Genomic DNA, 19579 nt, shown 5'->3' with positions numbered 1-19579 from the left:
TTTGTAGGTATATTTAGCTGTCAAGTCGATTGATTATTGCAAGGACCGCCATGCCTCGCATGACATTAGAGTACCCCCTTATTTCAGCCATGTATATACAAACTGGATGCTCTCTCGTGTATGCTTCTCATATTAAGAAACCTCAAGAGATAGAAATTATAAGGACATGTTGCTCATCTTTTCTTTTTCTGACTGAACGACAAGTACGGTAAAGGGTATCGGTTGAACGTATTATAAACGGAAAAAAAAAGAGACAAATCGAACAAACAACAAACAAACAAAGACAAGTAAAAGATAACCAACCCATTCAGTTCGCAACCCATTCAGTTCGTGTAATCCAGTCAAATCGCCCCCGTCATTCCTTTGTCCCATCAGAACATGTCGTCGTCGTATCAACATAACATTACTCTCATCAGTTCATCTTTTGCTCTTCATATGCGTTTGTTGCGTGTCTTATGCACGAGTATATGTCAAGATCTGCCCAGTCGACAAAGACACTTGATATCAAACATACATTATCATGCATGTCATGTCATGTGTGCGTTTGTCTCTGCTGTATATAAAGCAACTGGTTTGTTCCCTTCGTTTCGTTTCTTCTTTCTTCTTCATTACATCTGCTTCGTAAAATCATTCGTCCACCGTCCAGGGCAGATCTCTGTTGCCAACCTCGGTGCACGTCAGGTACCCGATGCTGTCGGCGACGCGGCTGGAGCCGCTCAGGTCGAGCTCGAGGCCGCTGTTCATGAGGGGCCGGACGACGGAGCGGGCCATGGCCTTGAGCTCGTCCATGCGCTTCTCGAAGCGCCGCAGGTTCTCGCGGCTGTAGAACTCGGGCGTCAGCTTGAGGAACTTCTTACACTCGTCGTGGCCGAGGAACGTGTCCGGGTTGCCGGAGCCGAGCATGCGGTAGGCGCGGCCGACGGAGCCCAGGGGCGGGGCCGGGGGAGGAGGAGGAGGAGGAGCTGGAGGAGCCGGCGGTGGATCCGCGGCCCGGGCGTCTCGGGAGCCGGGGCGGCGGTGGTGGAACTCGGGCGGCGGCTGGGGCGTGGTGTTGTCGGCGAGCCACTGGCGGAAGAGGCTGGTGGCCAGCCAGTCCAGGTAGCCGTTGTTGGGGCCGACGCGGTCACCGCGCGACGTGGTCAGGTTGAGGCGGAACAGGCGGCCCTCGACGCGGCTGACCGTCTCCTCCAGCTCGTCGACCTTGTCCTCGATGATGTCCAGCACGATGTCGGGCATGGTGGCGCGCAGGCTGCGCTCGCCGGCGGGCCACTGGCCGACGACGTGGATCAGGGCCTCCTGGAAGATGACCTTGCTGCGGGCCAGGTAGCCCAGGCGCAGGTACGAGATGGGGTACTTTGCAATCTGCTTCCACAGGCGCGACTGGAACTGCAGCAGGTGGTGGTCGACGCGCGGGCCGATGACGGGCAGGGCGTCGTACTGGTCGGCCAGCGTCAGAAGGCTCTTGCACTGCACGTAGGCATCGGCCACGTTGATGTTGTCTAGGATGGGCGGGTAGTTGTAGAAGATGCGGAACATGTTGTCGTAGTCGCGCAGCAGGTCCTCGTCGGCCTGCGACAGGGTCTGGGGCTGGGCGCCGAGGCTCATGACGGAGCGGGAGTAGTCACGCTTGGACGGGTGTGAGTAGCTGCTGCTGCTGCTGCTGCTGCTCTTGTGGTGGTGCGACTGCGAGTGCGACGAGCGCGACGATGACGACGTCGTCTTGGGGCCGGGCCCGAAGAGCGACGACCCGAGCGACTGCGCGTCGGCTCGAGGCTCCTCCCGCTGCACCAGCATGGGGATGTCGTTGTTGCCCGAGCCCGAGTCCAGCTCGTATCGCCATTTCCGCGTCGGCGCCGTCGTGCTGCCGCCCTGCCCGGCATCTCCATCAGCGACAGACGACGCCGGACCGTCCTCACCGATCCTCGACAGCTCGTGGCCGCTTGGCAGCATCGGCTGGGCGCGCGACCACTCGGACGAGGTGCTGGCCTCGAAGAAGCCGCTGCATCGCGTCAGCGTGTGCCGGTGCAGCAGGTAGCGGTTCTCGACGGGCCCGGCGCGGATGAGGATCTCGACGTCGCCGCTGTGGGAGAAGACGGGGAATTCATTCTGCGGCAGATAGGAGCTGGTGCCGCCGACGTGGGAGCGGTTGTAGCGCTTGCTGCGGGCGGACGGCCGGGAGACGAGGGACGAGGTGCCGCGGATTGCGAGAGACGGAGGGGGTTCTGGTTGAGAGACCATGAGGATGAGGGTGAGGGTGAGGGCGAGGGCGAGGACGCGGACGGTGAGAGAGAGAGAGAGGAAGTGTCGGGGGTTGATGGCGGTTTCGTTTCGTTTGCGAGTTGTTTTGGCTCAGCTTTTTGTTTTGGCTGGTCCTTTTTTGTTTTGTGTTTTTTCGTCTCGTCTCAAGCCGAGTCTTGCGAGTCAGCTTGGATTGGCGGCAACCGGCGCAGCTGCATGAGAGCAAGGGAAAAGGCGAGCCAGCCAGCCAGGGCCTTGTGTTATAATGCTGCAGAGTTGGTGGTGGTGGTGGTGGTGGTGGGTGGGGGAAGATAGAGAGAGAGGCAATTCCTCGATAGACAGAGACAGAGACACAGATAGAGAGAGACTGGGGGACTCTGCGATTCCTGCGCGAGACGTGAAGAACAACCCGAGCAAGAGAGCGGCAGTCACGGAGAGAGGGAAAAGAAGACAGGAAGGAAGAAAAAAAAAAGGAAAAGAAAAAGGGCAGAAACTGAGGAAACAAGTTGATGCAAGCTGAAGGCAGACTCGGTGGGCCACGGCCAACCAACTGGTGAGACTGGATCGAACGAAGCTCAACCTCCTCTAAGGGCTGCAGTTAGCCTCGCCCACTGCATGCAATGCAGGCTTCAAACCGCTAAAACCGGTGGCCTGTGAGTCGGGTGGCGACGGGCTGCAGCGGCCCCAGACGCACTGGATGGATCAGACAGGGGGGGTGGTTTTGGTGGACGCTGTTCAAGTGGCTGGCATGTGAAGTAAGTAAAGATGAAGCGTGAACGTCGAATCGTATCGTATCGAAGGCGGTGATGGATGACGAGCGACTGGATCTTCCAGGGGTCTTGGGAGGCAGCTCGCCAGGGACGCGTCTCCAGTATTGTTGATGATTAGACGAGACAGTCTGAGAGCGGATGTTATCCCACCAGCCTCTTCGCTCTGTTAATAGCAGGTTCTCTCAACAAGAAACCTGTGCCTAGACAGTGGCCCGGTTCGATGCAGCGACTCAATGCTTCAAGTTGTGACGGCCTCGCCTGAGGCATCGCAGCTCCAGTGCATGTGCCCTGAATGCATTGAGCTTCACTACTAAGGTAGGTACTCTCCAGCTGGCTCTCCAGGGCATTTTCAGCGCCACTCGCCGGCACAACAGCGGCTCTTTGTGGCGCTGATAAGGACCTCGAGCCCTCCACTGGAGCTCCCAGCCTGCAGCAACTAATCGGGTCGTGACCCCTGTTCCACCAATGCAACATGGGACCTTGAATTTTAAGCTACTCCAACAAATTATATTGAAGCTTCTTTTATTGCTGCTTGTTCCTTCACTGTTCACATAACCAAGCCCGACAGCTGCTTTGAATCAAAGTCACTCACCCCTGCATGGTCTCGGCTCGTGCTACCGTGGCGTCGCAAAAGCTGCCGCTGCAGCCCCGGGTGGAATGAGCGCGCAGGCGCTGGCCTTTCATCATGCCTCCAAGCCCATCTCCGTCCAAGAGTTCCGTGATGCCGTCCTCTCAGTGTCTCGGCCGCGCTTCCCTACGGCGTACTACGCCCGGCCACAGCGAATAGGCAAGCCTTAGACGCCCACGAGATCCTCAACGTGACATTGCAACGGCTAACCTCGGTGTCACTGCGCAGCCCTGGCCATCAGCGGAGGCGTGGACTCCATGGCCATGGCATATCTCTTTTCCCGCCTCCTCAGGATGTACAGGGGCATCAAGATAGCCGACAACCCTGCCGAAACTGCCTTTGGCGTTGTAGTCGACCACAAGCTGCGAGAGGAGAGCACCCAGGAAGCATCCCGCGTCACCCAGGAGCTCAAGCGGCTCGGCCTCAAGGCCATCATCAAGACCCTCAACTGGAGGGAGCTCAAGTGGCAAGGCATTGAACCAGCCACCATGCCCAACATTGAGAGCGTTGCTCGCACCATGCGCTACCAGGCCTTGGGGTCGACTTGCAAATACCTGCAATCCTCAAGCCTCTTCTTTGCCCACCACCAGGACGACCAGTACGAAACGGTCCTGATGAGGCTGCTCGCCGGCCATGGGTACCGCGGACTTCAGGGCATACGGGAGGCCAATGCCATTCCCGAGTGCTATGAGATGCACAGCGTCTACAAGAGCGGTCTTCTCGATGACCAGATGCAGAAGCGCCCCTTTTTGAGCTTCAAGCCGCCGTCGCGGGAGATGAAGCGGCTGCGTCATATCCTAAGGGACGACAAAGACGCAGAGCCGTGGGATCAAATCAGGTCGTATCTGAGCTCAAGTGACAAGCCCATGAGCTTTTCCAGCCATTTCTCCCGGGATTTTGACCCCAGTGTACCATATCTGACCCCTCTACAGAGCGAGGATGGCGGCGTTACCATCTACCGGCCACTTGTGGAGTTTGGCAAGGCCAGGCTCATTGCTACGTGCGAGGCCAACGGTGTTCGATGGTTCGAGGATAGCACAAACACCGATCCAACCCTCACTACCCGCAACGCTATCCGGCAGCTCACTCGGGCGCACACGCTGCCCAAGGCGCTGCAGAAGCCGTCTATCCTAGCACTTGCTCAGCGGTCGAAACGGAGGGTTAGACTGGAAGAGGCCGAAGCCCATCGACTGCTCGTGCGCGAAAGGGTCATCAAGGACTTTGATCCAAACGCAGGCACTCTGCTCATTGACGTCTCAACGCTTTGGCGCGCATCGTCCTCGCAAATGAGACGTCCTTTCTCCCAGGCCCGGGAGGAAGCACGCAGACGCTCTCGTAGGCTGTTGGCTGCCATAGCACTCCGCAAGCTCATTGCCTTTGTAACCCCCGAGCTCCATCTGCCGCCTCTGGGTAACCTGGAAAATGCCGTTGATCGGTTGTTTCCAGAGCTGTCAGGGGCAATCGGCACAGTACCGGCAGCCCAGCCAAAGGCCTTTTCGATCGCAGGTGTTCTCTTCGAGCCCGTGCCAAAGCGGAATGCGGCCTCGTGGCTCTTATCCAGGGCACCATATTCCTCGAGGCAGCCGTTGCCTGAGCAAAAACTGCCCGGGTATCTGAATTATCGAGCAGGCATATTCAAGATGGACGGCGATGGCGACCAGCCCAGTCGCCACCGTCACTGGCGCGGATGGAAAACCGCCAAACTCTGGGATGGACGCTTCTGGATACGAGTCAGCGCCTGTGTTGCCGCAAAGTTCCAGGTGCTTCCCTTTCTCCCATCCTCCGCGAAGCCGTTCCGCATGGCCCTGCCCCCGCGAGAGCGCGCCAACCTGGAGAAGATCCTCAAGCACTATGCCCCCGGGAAAGTGCGGTATTCTTTGCCGGGCCTGTACAGCGTGGAAGAGCATGCTCAGGATCACGACGCGGAACCTGTCCTGACCCTACTGGCGCTGCCGACATTGGGCATCCAGGTTCCCGGCCTGGAACGATGGGTGAAGTATGAGGCGAGATATAAGAATATAGACGTGACCTTGCTCGCGTCGAGCAAGAAGAAGCAGAGCAAAATGTCGCTCTTGGGTCATCTCAGCCCCCCAGTCAGAAAGCAGAGCATCATGCTGGCCAAGCGATCGCGGACGAGCCAAACGAGACACACTTCCGGCACATGAAAAGCCCCGGCCTACCAATGATAGATCAGAGTCCTGCCGCATCGGCAGTGGCATCTGATGCGGCCCCCCCATCGCCTTTCAAAGCGAAACGCAGCTGCAATAAAGACCCAATCAATCTGGGGCACTTTTGTTTAGCAGCCCACTTATGGATATAGATACAGTGAATCACATCTTACGCATCATATCGTATTAGTATTACACATTCGGAGACCGATGAATCCGCGTGACTACAGATATCTACAGAGGCCTGTAATCAAGGATTAAGCCTACTTAAATCGATTCATCAAAGCCCTCCTTTTGATAGGCCCTCCTTTGCCACGTTATGGGGATACGCAGCACAGCCTCCCTCAACACACGTCCACCCTTACTTTGTAGCACTTACATACGACAAAAGCTATTTGCGCAACTTACTCATGCTCACTAACAGGGCAACGCAGCATACTTTATATCATGCATGTCATCACTTCTCTCCGACGAGCCGTTGACTTTATGGGCTTCTCATACTAGGAGACTCGAGACGACATCAGCCAGCCCAGCCATGGCATGATTTGACCTGAAATTTTTCAACAGCCGCTATCGTGGTTGGGCACACGTTGCTACCTAAACATGACGATGAATACGAAATATAAAGCTTTATGCAGGGGCAAACTTCGTTATTAAAAGTATCAAGAGACAAAAACAGGAGACAGAAACCTCTGCGAATCGGTAGTCAAGGTGCTCGAGGTGGTTGTTGTGGTCAGTCACGCACATGTACCACCATGATCTTTGCACCTATTGGACATCAAGGACTTCGATTACTCAAATAGGCATTCGTCGATAAAGAAAGACGAGTCAGGCACGATACCCAGCGTGACTTCCCTTTCGACGTTTGTACGGAAATTTACTGGAAGGCGTCGCCCACTTTCACTGGCTGCCGCCTTCCGAAAGATGGGACACGACGACGACGCGTGGAAGGCGACAATCACGGTGGCAAGAACCTCTCCTCCTCCTTTATTTCCCACCCTCACTTCTTTCATCAGAATCTCATCATTCATTCAACGTGGACTTGGCCTTCACTTATCCGAACCTCGTGAAAACGTGTACGATCGATATTTGCATTCGCATGGTATCAAAGACAAGACGCCTGCTCCCTCTCCATCGAAAGCCGATACCAGTTCCAACGCGCATCTGAACGATAACCATATGTATATCCCGAAGCCGACATCCAATAACAAGAAACAAGACACTGGTCAACGGTACGTCTGCCGCATCCACACAGAAGCCACAAACAGCAAATAAGGAGAAAACCGGACAAACAAGCAGAAGAGGAGATTAACGTTGATGGAGTAGGGTGAAACTTGAAGACATACAATGGTACCTCCACCATGTATCGATGGCTAGCCCATCAGAAAAACATAAAGGGGGTAACGACGATCAGCCTGCTGGTCGTATCGCTATTACAACACAAGTCCCGGGCTCTGCAGGGACAACTCCATCCAGTGTCGCACTACTTGACCCAGACTTCAGACGACAGGCAGAGTTGGCAGACGTTCATGTCAAACAAGACGACTGCCACTTCTGCTTGCCTGACCACGACTCTCCAAAGAAACATCATGGCCTTGCAACGTGAGCTCATGAGTAGTAGCTCCGGCGAGACTCGCGGCGGCCTCGGTGGCGTGGTCTCACCTCTACCGCCACTGCCACTGCCGCTGGTGAGCGTGCACTTGGTGCTGTGGGTATAGGGTTGATGCCATTCCTTGGCTGAGGCGCTTCATGATAGTTTTTCATGTATTGGAAGTCTCTTCTGCTGATCAAGTCGTTTTCCCACAGATGGTCGAGAAAGTCAAAGTCTGGCCGAACGTCGATCGTCCTCGCGCCACCACGATAGTGGTCCGCAATGTGTTGCATCCGAGCCGTATAGCAAAGCTCGCGTTGTTGGAAGCTGTCTGGTTCGGCGATGAACACCCAGTCATCGCAGAACCAGCATTTGCACTTTGCTGGCAACACCATATTCAGGTGGTGGACCGCTACGTGGTGTATCCAGCCGTCGATGTCGTGGATGTCGAAAATCTCATCGCAATTGCCATACCAGAAGAACTCGCAAGGGAGCCGCCGTTGTCGACTAGACGATCATACAGAGAAGAAACTCGTCAGCTAATGTGACCCAGAAAAGCAACAATGCCAAAACGCAATGAGGACATACCCTGGTGGTACCGATGATGCGGACGAGGAATATCCGGGCGCGTCAAAGACGGAGGACCGCCGACTTTCTCCACTGGCAACCGAAGAAACGTGCGTCTCTGAGGGATGGCTGCGGGAATCTTCAGACAATGTGAAGGCGTGCCGGGGCGGTTTCGGAAGGACATCTAAGTGAGTGTACTCGGAGCTTCCTGTCGCCGTGGACCGGGCCCTTTTCTCTTGATGCCCCTGCAAGAATCCATATATGTCCTCCGCCAAGGGCTCTTGCCGTGGTGCCGCCATCCGAAGGGTTCTTGGTCCGTCTTCGAAGTCGTTCAGCCTGGGCCTGTTGGGCCGCCTTGGAGTGTATGCGTTGGATGTTGAATGGAACGTTCGATGGGATCTCGACGGCTGCAAGCTTCGCACTCGACCGCCTGGACGTTGAGTGCGGCAACTGAACTTTTGTCGGGTCCTCCCCAAGAGATGAGCACGGGGAGTCGATGCTTATGCAGATGGAGCCAACAAGGGTTGATGCGGATGCGTTTCGGGCACAATAACGGCAGTAGTTCTGCCAGCTCGCGAAGAAGGCACAAAAGAGTTGAAGGAAGGTCAGATGGCTAGGAAAAAAGTTGTCCTCTTTTCCCTCTCACCTCACTGCGTCTGTCTCCTTGTTTGAATAAATAAGAAGAGACAGAAAGACATACGAGTTGGGTTGGGCTCTCAGTTGGACTTGAAAGAGCAGATGCGCATATCTGACTAGACTCCACCTCCACCAGGTATGTAGGTGATGAGATGATACTAAAATGTAACAGGACAACCGCCTGTTGGGCACGAACACAGAGCTTTCGAGAGATATTATTCGACGGCAAGACCAAGATGGGTGCACACGGAAAACGGTCTGAGAGAGTGTATGATATCCGCCATTCATGCGATAGTGACGGTATACGAACATGTACTACGGTCAGCTGAATTCGGCTTGCATACACCCCCCCGAAAGCAATGCTCGCCGACATGGTGGATCTAAGCAATCAGCATCAACGTTACTTACATGCTGCCACCAGAGAACAAAAGGCCAACGATGGGCCTCCGGGAACCGTGACAAGCCGTCCGGCTTACATAGCATTATGACATGTCCGGGCCAAGATCGCCCTTACTCCTGTCACTTCCTCTTGGCCGTCTTCAGATAGACGAAGGCCGAGCTGTGGCGTCTAACAAGGGCCGCGTCATAGGCCTTTGACGAATGATGTGGTAGCTTTTCACCGATATGGGTTTGATGCCAGCTAAGCAACCATGACTTTCTATCAAAACCTGTGTACGAAACATCTTGTGGCCGGCGAACTGCAGTACACTGGCCCCTTGGCATTCGAGCCAATATGCCGCCTTGTTCTGACAGGCATACTAATGGACGAGACCGGGAGCACACAATGGCCGTGGGCTTGCATCTTGGCCCCCTCTCACGGTTGTCGTGATGCCGGCATGGTGTCGCGGCGTGAAGGTGTGGACCCTGGGTAACGGCATCCTCCAGTTGCTCGACCGTGCCAGGAGCTCTGCCGTCAGAAGAGAGGAACGGGAAGACAGACAAACAGCGGGGAGAGCTCAGCTCGAATGTTCTTGCGGCTCTTTGGCCCTGGTGGAGAACCCCGCCGTCGTGCTACCAGACCCCGCCAATCCAGACTGGAGCTGCGAGATGTGGTGGGATGAGAAGAACGGCAGCGATTACGAAAAGCAGCAACATGCGCCGTGGTCTGTCTCCGAAGGCCACGGAGCATCTTCGGGGTCCCCACGGAGGATAGGCCCTCCTGTGTCGAGGCCTGAAGTTGCTGATCGGTCTGCTTTGAGGCTAGCTATCAGGATGCTCGAGCCCTTTGTCTTTGCTTCGAGCCTGGACCTGGTGCCTTTCCGGTGACACGCATTTGGCAATCACGAGATGACTGCCGCGGCAAAGGCAGCTAAGGGGGGCTTACACGTGGTATAGTTGCAGTGTATTCTTCCTCTTTGGCACCCTGCGCACCTCCATCTACACGACCCAGTGAGATGAAGTACGGGGTAGCAGCCATGTCGGTTGTGCTGCTGTTGAGGCACTGAGAGCTGAGACGCACCGTCATTCCCGCACAAGGATTCCGGCATTATAGTCTCTCATCAATCAGCCAATTCTCATGGGCCCCGGCACAATTGGCTGCTATATGACGCCTTTTCCAGTGTCGGATGACATTTCAGATTTGCAATCATGTTCCCCGTGACCACGAGATATAGATTGATGGGAGTTTTGGAGTTTGGGGGTGGCGAAAAGAAGACAACGGACAACAGAGGAACTAGGGAAGGGACATGGGTCAGGCGATCCGGCGAGGCGCAAACGAGAAGAAGGTTGTGCTACCGGCCCATTTTAAGGTGACGTCGCGGAATATTTCTGGGCGGGTACAATTGCTCGCATCGCTCAAGGCTTCCGTGACTAGGGAACTTGAGTCTTGTCTATGGTTGGAACATCCCACACGTCCCTCACCTTTTCCGCCTCTTCCCCTGTCAACGGAGACACACTAACCCGGATGCATATTTGGAATCGGGGACGGGGGAATATTGGGCATCAAGACAACGCGGCGCCAGTCCGAGAGAGACAGAGACGTGCCTATGACTGGCGGTTGGAGGGTTCCGCGTATTACTCGGATGGCGTGAGGTTGGTGAGCCTGTGGATGGTGGAGGGCCACAAAGATGGTTGCGGGTCGGCGTCAAACGGCGTGGCGGCCCGTCTCCCGGCTGTCGCCTAGTTCCTGTGGTAGCCACTCCGTAAGGCTACGCGGCGGCGACACGAAGGGAGGTGAGGCCTTGAGCTTGAACGACGTAATGGTGCAGGAAACGCAAAGAAACACCGGCATCCTATTTTCGTCTATCGTCTATCATGGAGTTTGTCCATCACCCCCGGACACCCCAAGCGCCATACTACTACCTAGGTATTTCGCCGAATGTAACTTGTAGGAACCTAGGGACCCCCAACAGGCCAGCTGCGTGGAACCTATCTTCCCCTTCTCCCTTTTCTTCTTCTTCTTCTTCTTCTTCTCCTTCCGGTCTACTCTTCCGGGCTACACAGGACCCTCGCCTTGACAATGACGTTGCGGTACTGCATGTGGCCCCCGTTCTCGTCTCCGTGCTTGATGACGCCCGGGAAAACGACGCAACCGATCTCGCGGCTGGCCAGGTTATCGTCCTCGTCCTCCTCCCCGCCCATGTCCTCCATGGTGTCGGGCTCAAAGAGGACCTGCTGGTGCGGCAGGATGGAGGGCATGTAGACCCGCAGCCGGGCCTTTTGCACGACGAGCAGGCGCGCGAGCTCAATCGAGTTCTTGACGAGCACGCGGAGGGCTGAGTCTCGGGCCGTGGTTTGTTGGGAGTTTGCGCTTGTGGCGGCTGACGTTGATGACGACGATGGGGATGTTGTTGTTGTTGATGATGATGATGACGATGTTGAGGGAGAAGTAGTGATGATGCTATCGAGGAGGTGAGTGATGCGGGCCATGACGGCCTCGGCAAAGGCGTCTGTGTTGTCGTGGAGGTGGTGCGCCTCGCGGCGTAGGAGGGCGAGGGTGGAGGAGCGCCATTGGTTGACGACGTCGGTGGAGGCTGCTCTCGTTGTTAGTCCTGGGCTGACAAGACGATTCTCTCCCTCTGTCTTCTATATTCCAATAGGCTAGAGGAAGGGGGGTTGGCAAGGGATGTCAATGTACGCACAGCAGAGAGAGGAGAGGAGCCGCTCCATTTGTTGAATGTGCTGAGTCTCCTGCTCGGATAGGCCGACGTAGTAGGCGTTGAAGACCATGTCGACGAGGATGCTCGACACGATGGACTGGAGGAGGTGAACTTTGGACGTGTGGACGAGCTCCTCGTACATGGGCACGAGCCGGCTGAGCTCTGCGAGTGTGTCGTCGCTGGCCTTGGACAGGTCTAGCCGCTGTCAGTCTAAACCGAACCATGCCTTCAAACCCAACCTTCATCTGGCTCCTCCCCATCAGTTGCAACTCACCCAGCTTTGCCTTGCGGAAATTGGTAATGACCCAGTTCTGCAGCCCGTTGCCCAGCTTGGTCATGCCGTCGCCAAAGACCTCGTCGCTCGTCTGGTCGTCGGTCCGCGTGCTGGTGCTGACAAAGTCCTTGAGGCCCCGGACCTGGCCCCTCAGCCGCCGGATCTCGTCGTCCCTGTCCTGCAGCTCGCGCCGGAGCACCTCGACGCCCTGCCGCAGCTCCTCGCGCTCCGCCTCGCGCACGTCCACCTCGGCCCGCAGCAGCCGCAGCTCCGTGTCCGTCCGGAGGAACTGCTGGTTGAGCGCGCTGTGCTTGCCCTGCCAAAACGTCGCCGTCTCGCTCTCCGCCTGGCTCAGCTTGTCGAGCTCCTGGTGGAACTCGCGCTCCATGATGGCCATTTCCTTCTCGAGGTAGGCTATCCGCTCGTCCTTTTCGCGGAGCACGTGGGCGGTCGCGGTCGCGGTGGCGGCGGCGGCGGCCTCGGAGTGTTGCTGGCGGCGATGCTGCTGCTGCTGCTGCTGCTGCTTGGAGACGGGGCTGCCGCTGGGGTTGCTGCCATGAGGACTGGAGCCCCTGGCCGTGCTGGAGCTGCTGTTGTTGCTGTTACTGCTGCCGGCCACGCCGTCCTTGTCTCGACCCCCTTTTTCTTTGCGTTTTCGCTCCAAGAGCGTTCCCCCCGCATTGTGAGAATCGTCACCGCCCGTCGAGCTCGTACTGGCCATGGCTGCGCGGGGAGGCATCACGGGCAAGTTGTCCGAGTTGCTGCCTCCTGCACCGCTGCTTGCTGTGTTCGTACCTCCTCCCCCTCCTCCACCTCCAGCCGCACTGCTGCCATGCCGACTCGTATGCGTGGCGTGTCCCGTTCGCCAGGCGGGCCCAGTGCTATTGCTGCGACCGCCGCCGCCGCCGCTGCGGCGCTTTTCAGGTGTATTCATCTTTCTTCCTGAAGTCGAGATCCGGATCGAATTTTCGCGGCACAATAAGTAGTCGTGTAGAATCAATCGTCTTTCGTTTCAAGTCGCTGAGGTGATGCCGAGGTGGAGGGCCAGACGACGATGGCTCGGCATGGTGGCTGATGCGTCCAGCAGCACCCCCCTCTGGCAGCTTCCGTCTGCCTCCTGCCCTCGCCAAGTGTCGAGAAATTGCAATGGCCCGGTCCCTTCTCCCTGGTTTGCCCCCCTCTCCAAGCAAAAGCGAAAAGCTCGGGGCAGGAAGTGCTGGGTTGTTTCTTTGATGGCTGCCTGGAAGCCCGTGAGATGCGAGGGTACGGAGTAGTAATTGCAGCTGGGACAAGCAGTGCCGTGAATCTGCCGGATTGGCTCTATTGTAACGAATCAGCTCTCCGCAATTCCTTCGGTAATACTATAATACAAGCGTGGTCCAGGTGGAGGGGCTGGGAATAACATGCCGGGGGTGATTCCGGGAGGCGATTCCGAGACGGCGCGGGGGAGCTTGTTAAAGCTCCGGATATTGCTTCAATTTCGACGGACGATGCAGTTCACTAGCCACTGGTTATATCGAGGTTGTTTCGATTCGTGATTGAAGAATCTGTAGACGTAAATTGCTTAAAGTAGGAAATCATGTTAGTTGAAAAATTGATTGACGAAGCGCCTTTCTCTGTTGGAAGCACCAAGCCACCAATGGGTCTGGTATATGGCTTGCACAGCAACAAGGTACCTATATAAGCTCGATAGCGGGACACGAAAGGTCGGATACCCATGCGCCGTGCTTTCAACAGACTTGAATAACTGCTAAGTTGGCATGATCACTCCTGTATTGCAGATACAGGAATCGGGTCAAAGCAAGAGGGAGAAGAGTGTGGCGGAAACACGTGAGAGGATGTGACTTCAAAGCTGTGGATATCAATGTTGCAGACTTGATCTCGGGAGCCGGTGATAGATCGAACTGCCAATTCCGCGCACTTCTCTGTGCAGTCATTGCTAACGGCGAACTGTATCAAGGCTCAAACTCAACCTCCGCCTCAACTTCGTACGCCGCATCGTCGGTCCCTGGAATCGGCTTGGCGCCCATCCTGCACAGCGCCACGCGAGTGACGGGCATCTTCTCGGCCCACAGGTAGTCATCATACCTACTCAGGAGACTGCGGGCATCAATCGTCAGCCTTTCCCTCCTCTTCCCTCTTCCTCCGCCGCCGCCGCCATTGTTCTTGACATATATGGTGTTGATGATGGTAGCGTGAAGTAGCAAGGGGCGGTTCTCGTCAATCATCAACCCAGATTCTTGAAATGGTCTCTGCAGCCGCTTGCAGAAATCATACAAAATGCCCTCTGGGTCCGAAGGAGATGCGTATAGAACGGCTGCTTTGGCTGGTGGTTGGATTGAATGAAGCCCTCGTATTGTCAAGGCGAGGCCATCAGCTGTCGATGACTGACTATTGACACTGCTGCCGCCCGACAATGCCAATACTGAGGGGGACGTATTCGCATTCTTGGCCAACCTCGTCTCCGCGAGTATATCTCTCAGCCTCAGACCCTTGAGTATATCCACTGCCTGCTCTACACCGTCCCTCTTCAAAGCCATGACGCCCAGTGTCAAGTGCAGTGTCCCCAAAGGCCGCACTGCATCCTCGGGCAGACCAAAGCTCATGGCGCTCGTTACATCAGCCCGGAACGCCGCAAGAGCTGCAGCCAGCTGCGCCCCTGTGAGGGGTATGCAGAGGAAGTGTGTTGGAGTAAGCTTCGGAGGCATGCTTGCAGACAGCTGGTCTGATGTGAGAGAGCTGCAGGTCGAAGCGGGCCGCTGTAGAAGGCAGTATCTGCAAGAGCCACTTGTGAGGAGCTGTCATATATGATGATGCTTTGCGCCTAGCATGGGCCGATGAGACAGTGTGAGAATGCGAAAGCCTGAGCCAGTAACACCAAAACGTCAAATAGAAGGGGAGATGAACCAACGAAGAACACGGGAGACATGCCATGCCGGACCACGCCAATACTTGACAAGGTCCATCTTATGGCCAGGAGGGCGACAGCAGCGGGCAGCGTCATCCCAACATCATGATCCCATGCCTCGAGTATGTCGGCAGACAGACCAATGCATGGTATGTAGGTGCCAGCAAATAGCCGTCTGCCGTGTGTAACACGAAGCACCAGGGACTTCAATGCGAGCAGTTGCGCATTGAGAGTAGCCGCGGTGGGACTGGGACAATGTGCTTGTACAGCGCGATGCAAAACTGCAGTAAGCCCAGGCTTTGAGGCCAAGATCAATGCCACGACGCCCTGCCACTGGGCCGAGACGCACGGGCTGCAGGTGGCGTTGTTGTCTGACAGACTGCAAAAGTTGAGATGTGAATCTTCTTCCAACCATGGCGGCACAGTGTCGCCTTCAGAATAAATCATTGACAGGACAACAACAAAGAAATTCCACATGGCGCAATGATGGGGCAATGGGCAAATGGAGAGGCATCTTGAAATAGCAGCGAGGAGGGAAGGTGTGGTGACCCAGTGTGCGTGTGTCGATATCTTTTGGCACCTAGAGCACTTGGTATGAAGAATTCCACGTACCTTTGGGGCAGTTGCGTGCCGAACCTAGTCAGTAACAAGACGTAGCAGGATTGAGATGAAGAGAGGAAAAGTCCCAGTTGAGGCGGTGATATCTGACACCTGGTGGTGTTGCTTTGTGCAAGCAAAGGGAAGAAGAGAACATAAGGTAAGGTAGGTAAGGTACTAGGTAGGTAGAATGAGGCAACCACGTGCAGTGGACGTTCGATCACGCCTGCCGATGTTAGCCATAGATCTCCACCAGATCGCGCCAGGCTGCATTGGGATGGTGCCACAGACGACGTAATTTGTGAGCTGTCGATACTGAGAACCTGGAAGAGACGCATGGCCGTCCTTGCGGTGGCTTGCTCTAGGTACCTAGGTCGGTAACGATGAATGACTCCAGTCTGTTAGGTACGCAAAAGGGGGGAGGCAAACGGCAAAGGACCTGGCCAAAACTGCTTTACTTCGACGGCAAGGTAATAAGATCACACCATGGAAGTCGCTATTATCGAGTCTGTTGGTATCTCTCTTCTACAGCACCTTACATGTACCCATACCCCCTCTCCGCCTTGTATCAGGCAGGCCCTTCTTATCATGCAAACCAGCTTTTTGAGCCCCCAAGGAACAGACAGAAATTCCACATTGCTTAGGTGCCATAAACCCATGACTGCGCATGTAATGTAAAATACAGCCTTGCGCGTTCCCTATATCCTACCAAAGTCTTAGGCGCCAATCCACATGCGACAAAACCCAATATGCATGGGCTGCGTTTCTTGCCACTGCCACCACGACCAAGTGGTTGCATGAGTAAAAAGCAGTCGCGGTCGGGCGAGATGGGAAAAAATACATAAAAGCGATAAAAAGCCAGAGTGTGGGTTTGTGAGAGAGAGAGAGAGAGAGAGAGAGAGAGAGAGAGAGAGTCAGAGAGAGCGAGAGAGCGAGGATTTGAAACGCGGAGCCCTCAGACGTGCTATAGCCCATCATCGCACTCCTCGCGCGAGACGAGACAGCAGCCCGGAGCAAGATGGGCTCATGGCGGTGCAGCTTTGCATCTTTGAGCTCCAGCGGCAAAGGCAGAAGCAGAGCGCGTGGCCTTGAAAAGCATGGTCATCGTCCAACTCGGGGCGTGACGGCTTAAGCGCCCTCTTCTTCCTCGTCGTCCTTGTCGTAGAATTTCTTGAGCCCAACCTCGACCTCCTCGTAATCGGACTTGACGGCCGTGAGCGCCTCCTTGACGCGCTCCAGGCACACATCGGTATCCGGCTCCGGTGAGCCATCGAGGTTCTCCTGTTTGCCGTATCTCTGGATTTTTTCGCAGCCGTCCCGCACCTTGATCAGCCCCAGAGTTGCGGAGGAGCCCTTGAGGAAGTGGCCGAGCTCTGACAGTTTTTCGAGGTCCTTTTCGTTCCTACATGAACCGAAGAAGTGCAATTGTCAGCAGGTGCATGATGCAACAGGGGTTGAGAGATGCCGAGACATGTAGCGATGGTGTAGATCGCCGGGAAAGCTCATCGGCCTGTATGCCGAGGACGTTGAGGGAGATGCGGGGAGGGGGGGTTTGGGGTTGAAGGCACCAAGAACCTGTCGCAAGGCAGTGCAGTAAGGAGCGACGGAAAGCAACCTACAGGGCCGTGTCCATGGATTCGAACGTCTCCTCGGCTTGCTCAAAGAAGCCAAAGACAATGGATGTGCTGAACTCGTTGTCGCCGGGCTCGTCCATCTCGAGGATCTGCTTGAAGGTGTTGAGGTCGACGCCATCGCCGAGTATGGACTCGAGCTCCTAGAGGTACCCTTGAGCGTCAGTTACCGCGTCCGACTCGGACTCCGCGAGCGCAACAAGCACGCACCTTGTCGTCGGGAAGCGCCATTGTCAAAGATGTGTGTCGAGAGAGAGCGAAATCTTCGCGCCTCAGCTGCTGCCGCTGAGCGAAGAAGACGGCCGCGATGGAGGGGTTGAGGTTTGGCCGGAAGTGGGGGGGGGGGGGGGGGGGCCAGAAGAGCGTCCGAGGTGAACGGATTGATGAGCCGTAGGAATTATAGGTGCCAAAAGAATCGAGGAAACGCGACCCACAAAGGCAGCAAAGAGGGAAAGCGAGGCACAAAATGAGGATCTACGGGCGAAAGCGGCTCGGATAGCACGAGTAAATCGCTGGTAGGGCTAACGGACGTATAGCAACAAGAGGCTGGTCAGCAGAGGAGCGAGGGAAGAAAGTAGGGAGCCAAAGAGGAGAAGATGGAAAAGAGCAAAAGGAGAAAATGGATGGAAAAGATGGAGGCTTTTTGGCTGGACGGGACAGGGGGGGGGGGACTGCGCATGAGCTGCGAGGCGAGAGGGGAGCAGCGAGGAGGGGTCCCGGTACAGTATGTACATGTAGGTATAGTACCTAGGCAGGTGGCAGAAATGGCCGACTCAGCGCACAAGAAGCGAGCGAATGGCCGCGATTCCGAGGGCTGGCGGGGACTTTTGGGCTCCAGGCAGGATTGGGGGACGCGGGCTTACTGGAATATTGTCCTGGATCTCGCAGGTGACTGTGATGGTTTGCTGTAGGAGATGGACGGAGAGAAGCAGCTGGAAGGGGACCTGGAAACGAGGTCGTCACGAGATGATACCTTAGTAGGTAGGTAGCTATGGGTAGGTATACTGGGAGATGGTGAGGGCAGAGTTGGGTTGAGGCGTACCTCTGAAGAGCATTGAGTCCGTCCACACCTATCGAAAGCATCGGGTCCCTTAGGGAAGAGCTCAAGCGCTATAAGGCCTTGTGGCCACTGAAGGGTTCCAGTTGCCCAGCAATTAGGTACCTACTGGCACAGTACGGGTTAATTACTCGGGGGTACTTTGACCCAGCAGCACTGCCAGTTGATCCGCCAGCTAAGGTACCGCCTGCGAGGCCTAGACTCCCCTCGCCTGTAGAGCTCGCTGACGGGTTCCTAGTACATATACATATAATAGCCCTGGAGCGCTTCCAGGTTTACAAATTCACGCCGTTGCTGAGCATGCAGTGCATGTGGTTACATGGCAAGAGCCCGCTGCAGAGGCTGCCTCTTGAAACCTGCCGTGTATTAGAGGCTCAATCATATCAGCCCGATATGTAGTAAGACACTGTACATGTACACGATGGTAATGAGGTGCTCCCTCCTGCAAAGCCATGTACATCGTAACATCAATTCGCTTTACATAGGTAGGTAGTAGGTGAGTACCTTGGGCAGCTCCTTTGACGCTCCTCTCTTTCTCGGCCCAGTTAACATCAACTGGAGGAATGCTGGGTGGTGGCAACGAGGAATAAGTCCGCAACCCATCGTGGATAAACTAGGAGGCGGACAAACACGAACCTCGAGTCAACTCACGCATGACAGGTAAGGTGCCTTCCATACCTACCTAGGTACCTACCTAGCCTTGGAAGTCATTCCCAAGAAGATACAAACAAAAAGCCGCCTCAATCACACCTTATGCCCCGAGCCAAGACCCTTCCCGTATGTACAAGTATGCTGCAAGCATTTGTACCTCAACGGGTATGCTGGTGTGGGAATCAAAGAAGGAGAATTTTCCTGGCTTGTTTGCCTACTTGAACCTCTGGTCAGTTTCAACCTTCCCCATCATTGGGTAGAAGAAGGAGGGTAGATGGTTTGATGCAATGGCCACACCCCCCCTTTTGTTGTCTCTTTTCTCTTCCGACAAGGCCTCAGGAGCTGCCGACGGTGCAGTCTGGGCAGCCTGGCCTCACCTGCCCCGTGCTTAAGCAGAGGAGGAACAGGACTCGCGGACGGTTGAACGAGTCGAGGCCAGTCCCAAGTCACCCCCGGTTTTTGCCAGTCGAGCTTTTAAGCGGATGCATGCAGGACAAGGACCAGGCGTCGAGCTGCGCCAGTAGCGTCCAGGGATCCAGTTCAACCAGCTCCCCTCCATGCGCCAAAAGACGTCAGAGCCCCTCCCCCCACTGACGTCTTGTGTCCTTGCCTGCCTGCCTTTGTCACAGCGGGCCGCATAGTGGGTGCAGTGGGGTTGCAGGCCTGAAGATTGGTTGAGGTGTTTGGGTGCGTGGTCTGCAGCAGCAGCAGCAGCAGCCGCAAGGATCGGGTGTGTGTGGGTGTGTGTCTGAGCGCGAGGCGAGA

The 19579-nt window shown here is 55.8% G+C and overlaps 5 protein-coding genes across 5 annotated transcripts; 1 reads left to right on the top strand and 4 right to left on the bottom strand.

Annotated features, from left to right (window-relative positions):
* Positions 1-627: 627 nt before the first annotated feature.
* TRIREDRAFT_27132 (uncharacterized protein) lies at positions 628-2166 on the bottom strand (the record flags this gene model as incomplete). The annotated part of the gene is made up of 1 exon (XM_006967899.2): positions 628-2166. A coding segment is annotated over one exon (1539 nt), but the record flags the coding sequence as incomplete, so codon positions are not given.
* A 1499-nt stretch (positions 2167-3665) lies between these two features.
* Positions 3666-5531, top strand: TRIREDRAFT_66877 (uncharacterized protein; the record flags this gene model as incomplete). Its single annotated transcript, XM_006968026.1, has 3 exons — positions 3666-3769; positions 3801-3826; positions 3865-5531. Coding segments are annotated over 3 exons (1797 nt in total), but the record flags the coding sequence as incomplete, so codon positions are not given.
* A 5488-nt stretch (positions 5532-11019) lies between these two features.
* On the bottom strand, positions 11020-13168 carry TRIREDRAFT_80771 (uncharacterized protein; the record flags this gene model as incomplete). Its single annotated transcript, XM_006967964.1, has 6 exons — positions 12865-13168; positions 12590-12768; positions 11971-12487; positions 11679-11891; positions 11411-11570; positions 11020-11347 (listed from the first exon to the last, which is right to left on the bottom strand). Exons 1-6 carry the CDS (start codon positions 12902-12904, stop codon positions 11020-11022), a joined length of 1437 nt encoding a protein of 478 aa, XP_006968026.1. The 5' UTR covers positions 12905-13168.
* Positions 13169-13925: 757 nt separating this feature from the next.
* Positions 13926-14678, bottom strand: TRIREDRAFT_67052 (uncharacterized protein; the record flags this gene model as incomplete). Its single annotated transcript, XM_006967963.1, has 2 exons — positions 13926-14370; positions 14428-14678. The coding sequence occupies 2 exons, from the start codon at positions 14676-14678 to the stop codon at positions 13926-13928; spliced, it is 696 nt and encodes a 231-aa protein (XP_006968025.1).
* Positions 14679-16603: 1925 nt separating this feature from the next.
* TRIREDRAFT_123344 (histidine phosphotransferase) lies at positions 16604-17640 on the bottom strand (the record flags this gene model as incomplete). The annotated part of the gene is made up of 3 exons (XM_006967962.1): positions 17317-17640; positions 17095-17249; positions 16604-16877 (listed from the first exon to the last, which is right to left on the bottom strand). Exons 1-3 carry the CDS (start codon positions 17335-17337, stop codon positions 16604-16606), a joined length of 450 nt encoding a protein of 149 aa, XP_006968024.1. The 5' UTR covers positions 17338-17640.
* Positions 17641-19579: the final 1939 nt, after the last annotated feature.

This window comes from Trichoderma reesei (genome assembly GCF_000167675.1).
Source record: "Trichoderma reesei QM6a unplaced genomic scaffold TRIREscaffold_20, whole genome shotgun sequence".
Classification (NCBI taxonomy): domain Eukaryota; kingdom Fungi; phylum Ascomycota; class Sordariomycetes; order Hypocreales; family Hypocreaceae; genus Trichoderma; species Trichoderma reesei.
Note: the sequence above shows the minus strand (reverse complement) of the source record. Positions and strands in the feature narration are given on the sequence as shown.